The sequence below is a fragment of the Daphnia pulex genome, chromosome 1 (assembly GCF_021134715.1).
Source record: "Daphnia pulex isolate KAP4 chromosome 1, ASM2113471v1".
In the NCBI taxonomy this organism is placed as follows: domain Eukaryota; kingdom Metazoa; phylum Arthropoda; class Branchiopoda; order Diplostraca; family Daphniidae; genus Daphnia; species Daphnia pulex.
Window position 1 is genome coordinate 1,924,783 of NC_060017.1, and position 14,104 is coordinate 1,938,886.

Consider the following 14,104-nt stretch of genomic DNA (forward strand, 5'->3'; position numbering starts at 1 on the left):
CGGTTCTAACGTGTGTTAAGTTATGTAACACACGGCAAAAAGCAAAATCTTACTGCTCGAAAATTGTTTTGAAGGAGATTGAAATAATAAGACGATATATGTATGTTAGTACCAACTTTGAAAATTGATTTATGACTTTCTTTTATTTCTAACTCAATGGCCTTGGTGAGTACCATTAATTAAGGTTCGTGCGTTCAGGGTTGTCCATTATACATCGGCCTTTGATATATTCGCAGTTTTTAAATCATATAAGGCACGATGAGATGGCAGAAAAATCGAAAAACACCTTGGATTGACAGCCATTATGGACGTAAAAAAATGCTTGCTAACCGTGGTCATGATTATACCAAGGTCTTCTCCTTAGAAACAGGACCATCGTTAGTCGACACTATTAACAAACGCGCAATAGCAGATGACCAAGAAAAAATGTTGCGTTTTCATGGAAAAGACCACGGATGTCACTGCTATTTCAAATTATTCGAACCACTATCAGATGGCTGGGAATTCAAATCCTGCAACATTATACAATTTCGGTGATTCCCCTAGGTTTTTCCCCGCCGTCCGGTAGAGATCATTAGTCCTTGTCTGCAAGATCGCATGAGTTTTTTCTCCCGAATCCCAATAAGAAAAAAGTCAGCAAGCCGTTCACCAAGAATATCAGATATCGTGCCATAACAACTGCATGCCGAGGATTGATCACATGTCGTCACGTGTGAGTCAGACTTGGTTTTTCCTTTAATCCACATTAACAATTCGAATGTGCTGATGGCCAAACCCAACGAGGCGAGGCAATCCGCAATGATGTGCAAGCGAAATGGATAGTGAAATTATGTTCGAATAGATCAACAAGAATAGCGTGGCCCAAGAGAGTTTCACGAATAACAACAATAGCATAGTAGCTATAGTTGTGCACGCATTGTACCGCTAGGCAACGCGGTGGTGGCTGTGGTGACGTACCGTAGCGCGATCGCATGGGTTAGTTCGTACATTTTTAAGCGGCCTTTTCTCCTGGCCGAAAGTGGATGAAAACAGAAGACGAAACTTAAAAAATGTAATTACGTATGAGAACGCCCCGATATTATTCCCAGTGTATATGGGAAAGCCCGAGGGATATTGTAAAGAGTTTCCATTCTCTCTTTTTTGTAATTTTCGTCTTTTCCTTTTTGTTTTGTTTTTTTAATAGTTTGACTTTCGTTTTGTTCGGTTCACTTCTTCTTTCGTTGGCCTTGCTGCTCTGCCTCCGCATGCGTTCCACCAATCCCCGCAGTTGCAATCGGCAGCATACAGTATAGAGACGGATACGTAACCCGTTTATGGGAGCTAAGCCTCAATTGGACTTGAACGTGAAACAGGCTAATAGGCCCATTCTTCTCTCTCTCTTTCTTTTTTCAGACTCCGGCTCGTTGCCGTTGCATCAACAAAGGAAAGTGAATTGGAAGAAAAAAAGCGACTCTGAGGAATTGAGGTCATGGCGCACCAAATCCGCGTTTACTATTGCGACACGATGCGGAATCTCCTACGGCGACGTATACAACCACACGCAATGAGATACGCTCTTCTCCGTCATTAATTTTACATCCATAAAAAAGAGTTAAGATAAGACAAAGGAAATACTTCTTCTAGTCCGATGAATTCACATGGAGGGCTCAGTCAAATCTGCTGTACTTATTTTTCCATTAGCGAAGAAACGAACAAAAAAGTGATTGATGCGTTAATAATAACAGGTTGGCGCAATTACGGGCGATTTGCGGAAATCCTCGCAGCATACTGTAACCTTGATAAAACCGCAATAAAATGAGAGAATTATTATTTCGTTTTATTGATTTTATCACGATATAAATTTAATATTTATTGAGATTGTTTTTGGAAAAAACCCCAACAGATCATTATTTCAAGCAAGCGGCTGAAGGAAGTTCTGCGCCTGTATATGACGTCACAATAAAATTTTCCTTGGATACGTGGGCTTACCTTTAGGGCATATTTGGGCACCTGACGAGTGTCGAGTTGTCAATTTTGTGACGTCACAACCGCAAAAGGTGTCATCAGGGGTAACGAACGAGACGCGTGGGCCAGAAAATTCCGATCGAGGTTGACATCGGTCACCATTTTGGCTTTTGTGCCACGTCATTATTCGTTGGCGTTGATTTCTTTGCCAGCCATAAGGAAGTGTTTGTGTTTCTAGAATTTTCGTGTGCAATCATGGAGAAGACATCGCATTTGAGCGGCCTGTCTTGTGACGTCACTGAAGCCATTCAAGTCAACGAGACTAACGACGACGCCTTTCTGGGAGACACGCTGTCATTGTCTCAGTTCAATGTGGGTCGCGAAATAGGCAAAGGACAATTTTCTCAGGTATACATCACGACATTCCCTCGTTGCCTCGTTGCCCTTGCTCATTCATGTATTCGCCATTTTGTTTGTTGTTGGAAATAATAAGGTTTACTCGGCTACGTTTCTGCCATGCCCGTCCCGTAGAGTCGCCATCAAACGTGTCGAACTGCTAGAAATGGTGGACTCAAAAGCCCGGGCCGACTGCGTCAAGGAGATCCAGCTGCTCAAGGTGTGCTGCGTTATTAAACACATTTGAACGTCTCTCCATATATATCCGTATATGTCGACGCCCTGAGTCAGCCTCACTAAAACGTGTTATTTGGCCTAACGGGATATTGACACACACTCGCTACGCATTATAGTCGCAAGCCTAGACGCTTGTGCCAGGCCGAGCAAGGGTTTTCAGACGGCGTTACGCAAAGTCTGACTGGTTTTTTTGGGTGTGTGTGTGTGTGTGGCCTTCAAATTGTTAAATTGTTACTATTTCCCCAATTCCTGTTTCCAAATTTATTCGAGATCCGGGTGTGTTTCGAAAATTCCACTGGATCAGTTTTTAAAATAGCCGCTAGAAACTTGTCAGACCAAAAATGATATCTGTTCCGCATATGAATTTGAAACACCTGTCTGCTCCTACTTATCTTATATAACTATAATGAATCATTTTAAGTATGGATATGAATATTCGTATGATGAGTTAGTTTTCGATTTCGTGGGGGGGAAAGTGGCTTTGCATTTCACGCACTGATTCGGGTGACAACTCGATCCATTTTTGTGAGTTTCTTCATCATTTTTCATTTTCATTTTTTCCCCTGCCTTTCTCTATTTTAAAATTCCCAAAACAACTTTCGGTGGTGTAATAGCAATTGAAACATCCCAATGTGGTGCGCTATCTGGGCTCCTTCGAAGAAAACCAATCCGGCCAACTGTTGATCGTTTTGGAGCTAGCAGGTGCTGGAGATCTAGCGAAATTTCTCTTCAGGTTTGTCTGAGATATTTTTTCCCTTTTTTCACTCCTTCATTACCATGGAAAACGTATGTACCGGGCTATTATTAAATGATGTTATACCTTTTTATGGGATCCGATTTGTGTGTGAAACCAGTTTTGAATTGGAACGAGGGCATCGATGGTCCTCCGCGTATTGCGGCACCTTTTTTGGGGGATTTTGTCTTTTGTGCTTTGTCATCATTCTTTTTACTTTTTGACGCTGTTTCCCCCTGGCCGAAATTTTCAATCAGCAGCTGTCAACGTAACGCGAGACTTATGACAGAGCAAGCGATTTGGCGGATCTTCGTTCAAATTGCATCGGCACTGGAACACATCCACTCGAGGCGAATTGTACATCGCGGTAAAATTAAAATTAATTGCCGTAATATGGTCAGTGATGTGCACGTCATACGGTGACTTATTCGAAAATTTGACGTTACGTCGTACGTTACGTCAATTTTCCTTGTTTTTGAAGTTTACGGTGACTTCTACGTAAGTGAAAAAAAATACTGACTTTTTACGTATACTTTTGACGTGTAAAAAAGTCCAGTTATGAGTTATTACCGTAAAAGTCAAGAAACAATTTTAAAAATTTGGCAACATTTGCTTTGCGAAAATTCGTCTGCCATTTGAAAATTTATGACACTTGTTCTAACTGTTAGAAGGAACAAACTGTCTGATAGTTTTCTTGAAATTTGAATTCTTCTAAAAATAGCCCTCCATGTTTAATTTTCATTCTTATTTTTTCCAAATGCAATCTGTGTATATTATGGGCAATAGCAATAAATAATGTAATGATGTATATGTGACGTAACGTCATACGTTTGAAGTATGAAAAAAATTACGTTACGTTGACGTTTTTTTTTTACTTATTACGTAGTACTTTTAAAATACGTATGACTTCTACGTTTTTTTGATACGTCAACAAATCCCGTTGACGTGCACATCACTGAATATGGTAGACTATAATCATTCTAAAAATAACGTTGACCAAAACATCTGCAACAATAGAAGACGTACCGTTTGCTATTTTCTAGATAATTTTTTCCCAACTAATTGTACGAGAATATTTTCAAATAGTGCTGCTGCAGCACATGCAATCATGCATGTATGTGTTGTATAATTTGTTTTAGCTTGGAGGTTTTTTTTTGGCTAGCTAACCTACACGTGTGCTTTCATTGCCTTGCAGACATTAAGCCAGCCAACGTCTTCTTGACATCAGACTTGACCGTGAAACTGGGAGACCTGGGCCTTGGACGTTTCTTCAGCAGGTACGTTTGGTAGCAATTATATTACGTACGCCTCGGTTTTCCCATTTTTTCCCCCTTAGCCGGAATATAGAAGTCCTTCATATCCACACCAATTTTTTTTTTAAGTTTCGGGTTTTTCCTATTCACGATATTCATCTAAATTCACCATGTTTCATGTTTCAACAGTAAAACATTCGCGGCGCATTCACTCGTTGGAACTCCATACTATATGAGGCAAATAACATTTTTCCGTCCAATATTTTTTAAGAAAATCATAAAATGTTCTACCCTTGTTGTTGTTTTTGTACGCGCAACACCTGCGAATGAATCAACAACAGCCCTGAGCGACTCAATCAATGCGGTTACGATTTTTCCTCGGATATTTGGTCGCTGGGGTGTCTCCTTTATGAGGTTGTATATAGTTTTATTAAATAATTGCAGTGCACTGTTTACACCTGGGTCAATGATGATCAAGTGTTACCTTTTCATTGAAATGTGCTAAAAAAATGACATTGAGAAATTTTAATGGGAGATTGCTCTTCTTGCAGTGGTTGTAAACGGATTATATTGGTTCAGTTTTCGCCTTTCTTTTATTTATGGCCAATAATAACTTTCAGCTGAAAATAACATCTAAGGTTACATGTGACGGCGCTTTTGCTTTCGTAGAAAACTAGACATGAGTTGACTTGAAAAAAAAAATGGTTTCAATGTCGTTGATGACAATGCTATTTCTTTAGATGGCGGCGCTCCAACCTCCTTTCAATTGCTTCAAGTCAAACTGGAACGCGCTCCGCCAAAATATCGAACGCTGCGAATATCCACCACTGCCGTCCGATCGCTACAGCGTTGATGTAAGTCAATAATGAATCGCTGTCGCTTCTTTTCTTTTCGTACTAAAATCAATTTGTGAGTTATTAGATGCGGCACTTGGTAGGATCTTGTTTACAACGCGCTCCGACTGAACGCCCGAATGCCCAGCAAGTTTTCTGCATAGCCAAAACATTGCACGTTCGATCGATGGTGGCCAAATTTCCAGCGACCGATCCTTCATTATCCCGTCGCCACACATTCACGGATTGAGCGAGAGCGATCCTTCTTTATTATTGGAGATTATATTTTTGCCATTAATGTTGTGTCAGTGTATATACTAGGGGCTGTGCGGGGGAGAAGAAGCTATAGGATTTATGATGTAGAATTTTAAAAGTAGATCATCACATTCAGAAGTATAGATCCCTTTTCTGTGAAACAACAACAACAACAGCCGGCGTTATACCGACGCTTTCTTGATGCGGTGACTGGAAATTAGGTGAAAGCTCGGACGATTTGGTCACTGTGAGTAAGTTTCGGTCTGTGTGTCTCTGTATATCTGAATATCTCTTGCGTCGGTGAATGGGTTCCGAACCGCACGATTACTGGATTTACGATCCTTGTCGGTTTTTTTTTCTTTCCTACATAATTTATTTTATTTTTGTGTCTTCCGATGTCATTTTTGTTTTTTCTTATTCCTGGTCGTAACGAACTTTTTGTGTCATTTTACGTGAAGGAAAAATGTAATAATCTTTTGGATGTACAATATAGCAGAGTTTTTGTCTGTAATATTAAATTATATGATCTTCGTGTGTTGGTGTTCACGTGGCCATCCAACCAAATGAGAAACGAGCGACTGTCCTACTATGTCGGGCATTAATGACAACACACATTTCCGGCCGGGGATTGCATCTGCACTTCAAAAGGGGAATTTTTTTGTATTTTTGGTGATAGGACTCACGCACCTGGTCTTGATCCCTCCTCTTTTTCTTGCTCCCCCGCAAACGCACGCATGCGAACGAAACTTATATGCGCCGGTGTGATGACGGTTGGTCGTGATGATGACAATAATGGTCAAGAAAAATTAGAAGACTGAAAGCATTTCTCCGGGTGTAGATTACATGTCAATCCATGGTTCCATAGCTCCTTCTCGATTTATTTAGTATAAGCCGTAAATAGTATTTTATATGATTTAGCTGGATTTATTTTTCCTTCTCGATAGAACTTTGCTCCCCTGTTTTGGAACAAGAGATACGAGTCAACAAGAAAAAGCCATACGGGAAAAATATAATACTTTCCTCCCTGGGGCCCTGTTAGCCGTTGCGGTGAAATTCCAGAAGAACATGAAGAAGAAGAAGAAGAAGAAGAAGAAGAATAAAGAAGAAGAGGAGGAAGAGATGGAAGGTTCCAAGGGGCGGCTCCGGTGGTTAGGGACCTCTCTCTCTCTCTTAGTCTCTCTTATTTCGATTTTCTCATATAGGTAGATATATATTGAGTGTGTATATCTATGTGTATGCATGTATACCTTATGTTATCTTTCCTTTCGAATTTCGAGTGACCCTCAGGTTTTCCATTTTTCACTCCCCCCCCCCCCCAACCCCCCGCGCTGCCTTATAGCCATTTCTCTCTCTCTCCTTACGGTTTTGTGGTACTCACTGGAGGATCAGCCAGCCCTACTGGGTTAGGGCGTGTGTGTGTCGTGTGTGTTGAATGAGAGAGAGAGAGAGAGAGACGATGTACCACGGCAACGTTATAAGTAGGTGGGGACGAACTGGTTACTATCCCAGACAAGTCGGGAACTCTCCGCTGATCGCACGCACGCTCCTTAAGCTCTCCCGAAGGAAGAGAATATCCACACACACAACTGTCTGCTCATCGGTGTCCATACGCAGTCCTGCATCCACAACGTCTATTTTTGTCAGGCGGTGATTGCACACGCAACAGTGAGTTGACCAGTGAGTTACACAAGGCTCGTGATGTGAAGTGTTTCATGTTGATTCTTCTTGTAGAACCAACCATCATTTTTACATTTTAAAAAAGGACTTGATTTCAACCGACTGTGCGTTCAAGTGTTGACCGTTAAACAAAGTTAACCCCTTTCCCCATATTTCCCCCCCCCCTGCGCACTTCTTACGTCATCATTTTGTAACGCAGTCAGCTGTCTGCGAGTTAAAAAAAAGAACAAACAAAAAATAAAATAAAATGGAAGAGTCGAGTATCGTTGAGTTTTATAACGGTAAAACGGTGTTCATCACCGGTGCGACGGGATTCATGGGCAAAGTGCTCGTCGAGAAGCTGTTGCGCTCGTGTCCCGGTGTTGACCAACTCTACTTGCTCATGAGGCCGTCCAAGGGCAAGGACGTCAGTTCCCGCCTCAAAGAATTCATTGAAAACCAGGTACTGATAGTAGAAAAGAAAACACCCGAAATTCACGCTTTCTCTTTGCTCACTCCCATTGAGCAAGAGAGTTCGTGCAGAAAAATGCACACTTCATACGGTCTACAATCTCTACTATTTGTACAGGTTTTTGAAAGTCTACGGAACGAACATCCGGACCAGATGAACAAGATCGTTGCCGTCGCTGGTGATGTCACATTTCCTGGTTTCGGTCTTTCACCCGAAGATTTGCAGCTCATTCACGACAACGTATCGGTCGTCTTCAATTCAGCCGCCACCGTCAAATTCGACGAAGAACTTAAAACGGCCGTTCAGCTCAACGTCAAAGGTCCACGTGAATTGCTGGCTATTTGTCGCAAAATGAAAAAGTTACAGGTAAAACAATTTCGAAATCAATTATGGATCTTCTTTTTAAAAACAAAAAAAAATAACCAACTGAATAATAAATTTATTCGTATGATTGGAATTAACAGGCGGTCGTTCATGTCTCAACGGCATTCAACAATCTCGACCGCGAGGAACTGGACGAAGTGATTTATCCCGCCCCGATCGACCCGATCAAATTGATTGAATTGATTGACTGTCTGGATGATGGACTCGTCCGAGCGATCACAAAAGAGTAAGAAACTTTTAAGTATGATTTAATTGATTTAGAGGATCTAGTGATCGAAGTCAATTCAGCGTATAAAACTGTTACCACACCATTGAAGAAGGTGCTGTAAATGCATAAATAAAACTAACCGGTTGGTTTCGTGTGTGTTTAGGTTGGTTGGCCAGTGTCCCAACACTTATACTTACACTAAAGCACTTGCCGAACAGCTTCTAGAGAGGGAATGCGGTGACATTCCGCTGGCAATCGTCCGTCCATCGATCGTCACAGCAGCCGAGCATGAGCCTCTTCCGGGCTGGGTCGACAATCTGAACGGACCGACAGGTAAGGTTCGTTTCTCTTTGCCAGTAGTGTCAGAGAGTTCACTGTCCCTTAACCCCTAGCACGTACAGTTCAACGTGCAGTGCTCAATGGTATCATCTTCTTCTTTATCCCTCTTGTGCTTCTTCGACTTCTTCTAGAGCCTTCCGTTTCTTTTTCTCTTTGTCTCCATTCCCTTCTTTCCTACACCACCGTTTCACCACACATTCAAGAGAGTAGGGGGAACGCGCCATGGTGGTGGGGGGGTTTATCGGTGAAGACCATCTCCCAGTTAAAAAAAAAGAAAAGCCCCAGGTCCGGGATGCCAATCAAGACCGGAGAGGTTATTGTAACCAACGGAGCCCCTTTTTTACTCATCCCCCCTTCAAAAAAACAACAACGGACCAACGGACCAACGGATTGATTCCGTTGTTTGACGGTCCGGCATTCGAAATTGTTGTAAAAATAAATAGAAAAAAAAAGGTTCACCGTGAGCTGTGCGCTCTATCACAACCCGCAAACTTCACGGAAGCGCGGACCGCCGGAGAACCTGAAATGGGAACGGTGTAAAAGGCCGCCCATCTCGCTTTTTCCACCCGTCAGGCAAAGAGGCCGCATTTGCCCTGAAGGAATTTTCTTGTATTTTTGTTATTTTTCTCCTTCTTCTTCCTTTATTTCTTTCCTTCTTTCTCTTTTTTTCCCATTTGGTGTTGTTTTTAATTCCAACTAGAACTTATTCGGATTCCAAAGTTCGTCTCCCGTGTGAGCATATGCACGTATTGTTTTTTTGGGCTGGTTGGAAACTTTCTAGTCTGGAGAGTCTAAATTAAGCAATTCCTGACGTATTCGGTGCGCGACTCACGATTGTTGGTCCCGACCCGCGTGCATCCGCGAATGAATATCGGAGTGATTTGTTGTATTTTCATTCCCCCCCCTCCCCCTAACAAAAACAAAAAAACTCTGGTTAGATTTTTATAAGTGTACGTACTTAACTTCTAGAAGAGAAATTTTCATTGGTGGTAGTATCCATTGTCGGGATTTCAAGTTTGAAACCGAGTAGTACAAGCAGAAAGGGATTTTGCACTATGGGGAGATGAACGGCGGGCACTACATAAGTGGGAACATCCATCCTCTCTAGGCTATAGCGGAACCGACAAACATTATTACGCTGATGATAACCATAATTCTGTCTGTACTTAGAGACAAACAGTTGGGAATAATTTCCGAAACCGACAGTTGTGAAAAGCGAAACTAAAACATTGTATGGATGTATTGTTTGCTCAAGCGTTTTTCGAGCTGCTTGACTTTCACTCGTTCCCGTCAATTGATATACGCTCCGGCGCTCCTCTTCGGGAATGCCCGTCGAAATTGCGCATAACTAACAAAACAGCTGATTATGGGCTCACTCCAGCAGTAATGTTACAGAATACAGATAGGAAATGTGTTTCAGACTTTTCCTGCCATAATATTAGAGGCAGTTATTGGCAAGAGAAAAATTGGATCCCAACACGGCACGCCTCTTTCTCGTCCCAGCTATTATGTATTTCAACTTTCTCCTTCTCTTTATATCTTTTCTTATTTTTGTTGTGCCTCCCATCTTTTTTACACTTTCGCTTGCGGTCGTTATGGCCATTTCATCGATCCAAAGCGTTCCGTATGATAATGATTCGGACCTTTCTATTTTTCCATAGGATTCGTCTCTGGAGTTGGCAAAGGTTTCATCCGCACTTTCAAAATCAACTCACAACTCGTTGGCGACATCGTTCCCGTCGACTACCCCATTAATCTTATGATTGCCGTCGGTTGGCATACGGCCATTCAAAAGTGAGATCCGTCAGTCAGAACGAATATGCACGGAATTCTTTCCGATGAATCGAAATTCTGTATACCAAACTCTCTGTTTCTTTTCGCTTTCGTTTTGTTCCCATAGTCGGCGTATGACTAAGGTCGAAGGGATCCCCAAGAAGATCGAAGTCTACAATTGCTCAACTGGACAGAAAAACCCGCTGACTTGGGAGAGATTTCGATCCATCGGCTTCAACTATTGGCTGCAGAACCCGACAGTTGAAATGATGTGGTATCCCAACTGCAGTTTCACCAGAAACAAAACGGTGCACAAGATCGATCAGGCGATATCCCACTATCTGCCCGCCTACGCTTTAGATCTTGTGGCTCGTCTAACCGGCAAGCGCGTCAAATGGGTACGTGACCTTATTTTATTGGATTCCCCTTGGCTATATAGTGTGTGTGTGTGAGTAGTGGTTTGGTTGGTTTTAAGGGGGCTTTGAACGGCTTGGAATTTGACGGCTTTTGACTTGTTTATTTATTTTTGATTTGCGTTCGTTATTTGATTTGCCAATTAGGTGCGGCTGTATGATCGTGCTCATCACGCCATTTCCTGTCTGGATTTCTTCATGACTCACCAGTGGCGATTCGTGAGCGAGAACCCGATCCGCCTCCTCGACTACCTTTCGGAGGCTGACAGAAACATCTTCTATTTCGACGTTCGCCAGATCAATTGGAATACCTACATAGGGACCTATGTTGCCGGGGCTCGGCGTTACATTTTAAAAGACGATCCTAGCACATTGCCAGCCGCCAGGAGAAACCTGAAAAAGTACGTATATAACGCTTGTTTTGATGACCCGTTAGAATAACCAACCAGTTTTACCGCATTTTTTCATTCCATATTTGTATTACCTATTCAACAGGTTGTACGTGGCGAAGATGCTGCTCCGTCTGATAATGCTGAGCATCTTCTTTTTAGTCATGTCGTACCTGTGGCAGCAAGTGTCTTCTTGGGGAACCAGCACCCCCAGCGAGTATTTCACCAGCGATAACATCACCTTTTTGCATCTGCAGAGCGAAGTGGAGAAGGAAACGGGCAATCAAGCCATCAATCCTTATCTTACCAGTGGAATCAAGTCCTAGTTATCTATACCCTATTTGATTTATATATTTTTTTTTGTTTGGGAACATTTTTCTTTTTGAGGCTTGATTTCGTACTACTTTGGCGTCTTTCCATCGAAAGAAATCTCGACAAAAGAGCACATCATTGTTACATACTTTATATCCGAGAGAGTGCCACAGCGGCAGGTTCTTCCCTCTAGCGAATTGAATACGGAGACGGGAAACTTGACGTCAAAAGCGCTGTTTTTATTATTATTTTTCACGGACCGTCGACATAGCCAGAGCCAGCTCTAGTATCCCTGTGCAGACCACGTGACTCGCCGTGCAAGAATACCAAAATTCATAGAGTCGTAACTCGTAAAAGGGAACAAGAAATACTTTTTGAAAAATAACACTTAACCACGGCTAAAGCTGATATGAACACCCGCTGTATTATTATTATTAATCTTTACTATTCATGTAGACTCGCTGATTGTTTCTTTTTTTTCTGTAAGAAGACATCCTACAATACAATAATTTTTTTATTACGTCACGGTTTATTGAATTGGATCGCTATTAATAATAATATAATAAAATTTATAATATCACAAATAATAAGATAATATTAGTAATAATCGTAATAATCTCCCATGTGTCATATCGTAACTAAAGATTTATCGATCAAGCCTGTATTCTGTGTACAGTGAGGTAGCTGGTAGCTAGTTGGTAGATGAATAAAATTGTTTTGAATAATAGATTCGCTGCAGCGTCGCGTCCGTGTGTGCCCTCACCGTGAAATAACTCAACGTCTGAGCGCCCGCCTTCGTCCTCGTCTGGCCCCCGCCCGTCTCTCAATTCGGGCTCACTTTTCCTTTAAACGCGCAGGTGGTAAATAGAAACAAACGTAATTTAAATGCGGCGAGTAGGAGCTTAAGTTTTGCAATTACTTTCTCCCAGCCGTAGCCCAAACTGGTATGGTGCTTTCGGCGAGAATCGTGAAGCGAATTTCTAATGAGAGTTGGCCCAACGAATCAAGAGAAAGAGAGAGCCCTTTCGCATTGGTACTTTGCCAGACTCTGAATTATTATTCAGTTGGCAGGTGGGTTAACTATAAAAACCCAAATAGAAAATAGAAGAAGCTTATTGGTGAAGCGTGGCTCAGGCTCATCACACCTTTGCCATATCGAGTATGTTTGTCCGGACGTCTCGGATACCACGACCCACTGACCTCCGTTTCTCAGAAGAGAAAAGTCCCTCATACGAATCCCGTTACGTTCCTAGAATAACGACACCAACGGCAGTTGTTGCTGCTGCTGCTGCCACTCAACTTTGAATGGTGGCAAAACTCTAACATTACAGAATGAGTGACGGAGATATAACCAGAAATGATTCCGGTTCGCCCTAAAAAATTGTAGACCCATCAGTCTGGTTAGCCAGAAAATGATAGCATTAGAGATTTTATTATTTCTTTCAATGTGGAGCCATTGAAGAAAATGCCAAGCGAGGAACAATTTTCTTCAAATGATTTATAAATGCGGTGATGAAAAATTCAGTTGATAACTAGAAAAATAAAAAAGCAGCTCGTTTAAGCTACATTCTACTGCACACGCAAGAGGCACGGAACCTTTGTCTACCGCCCTAAATGGCCAAGAAATCATCAATTATTGATCACTTGTCTGCCTCTGGACGGAGATGGCCAGACAAAATGTCGGAAAAAAGAAGGTGATTAAACGGCCGTGCACGAAACAGTTGAATGCGGCCAAACGTTGACGACACGACTCGCACGAAAGCATATAGATAAGTCGAAATTCTCCTCCCAGTTCAATCCAACCCAAAGTCTCCTTCCTTCCTTTTCAGATTGGGCTTGAGGGTCCAATGTCCAAAGACAGCGACGAATATGTCGGCAGGCACTACGTAAATGGGCTAGACAAGTCTTAAAATCCAAAAAAAAAACGTCACAGACTTGTAAAGCGCTTGAAATTGGGAATGAAAAGCGGAGTCAAAATGTACAATTTTAACGAGCAATTTCGATGTGGCCAAGGATTAGAAATTCATACGACTCAGTCTAAAATTAAACGCGGCATCTAAGAATTTTCTGCCCATTAATTCACGGTGAGAAACAAATAGGAAAAGTAAAGCTTGAAATTGGACTACTTTTCGATAAAAATTGCGTCATTCGGTTGGGACAAGACAATGTGTCGAAAGCGGACATGTCCATAATCATCCATCGAATCCCAGAGGAATGCAACACACGCTCGCATAATATGGGCCGATGGCGCTCCGCTTGCTGCACGGCGCATAAACGCAGCACAATAAATTAGTCGGAATAGGTCAAAGTGAAAGTTGAAGGACACACTTTCTCCTGTTGGTTTTCAACGGCGCAGAAAGGGCTTCACGATAGCGGCCGTTTTTACGCGTTGCTTTTCCGCGATTCGGGTTAATGGAATTGGCCTACATTTTTTTTTTATGTGCGAAGAAGCTGCCTGCGGTTTCTGGCGCCACTTTTTAAACTTTCCATCCGGTCCTACCACCTAC

General features: G+C 42.1%; 2 protein-coding genes across 2 annotated transcripts; both read left to right on the plus strand.

Moving 5' to 3' along the window:
* Window positions 1-2,054: 2,054 nt before the first annotated feature.
* LOC124196475 (serine/threonine-protein kinase Nek7-like) lies at window positions 2,055-6,229 on the plus strand. The gene is made up of 9 exons (XM_046591590.1): window positions 2,055-2,352; window positions 2,438-2,560; window positions 3,192-3,310; window positions 3,571-3,677; window positions 4,506-4,587; window positions 4,753-4,800; window positions 4,905-4,977; window positions 5,304-5,417; window positions 5,485-6,229. The coding sequence occupies exons 1-9, from the start codon at window positions 2,200-2,202 to the stop codon at window positions 5,644-5,646; spliced, it is 981 nt and encodes a 326-aa protein (XP_046447546.1). The 5' UTR covers window positions 2,055-2,199; the 3' UTR covers window positions 5,647-6,229.
* A 518-nt stretch (window positions 6,230-6,747) lies between these two features.
* On the plus strand, window positions 6,748-12,117 carry LOC124196465 (putative fatty acyl-CoA reductase CG5065). Its single transcript, XM_046591578.1, has 8 exons — window positions 6,748-7,770; window positions 7,897-8,145; window positions 8,244-8,389; window positions 8,535-8,704; window positions 10,372-10,504; window positions 10,611-10,881; window positions 11,044-11,297; window positions 11,392-12,117. Exons 1-8 carry the CDS (start codon window positions 7,576-7,578, stop codon window positions 11,609-11,611), a joined length of 1,638 nt encoding a protein of 545 aa, XP_046447534.1. The 5' UTR covers window positions 6,748-7,575; the 3' UTR covers window positions 11,612-12,117.
* Window positions 12,118-14,104: the final 1,987 nt, after the last annotated feature.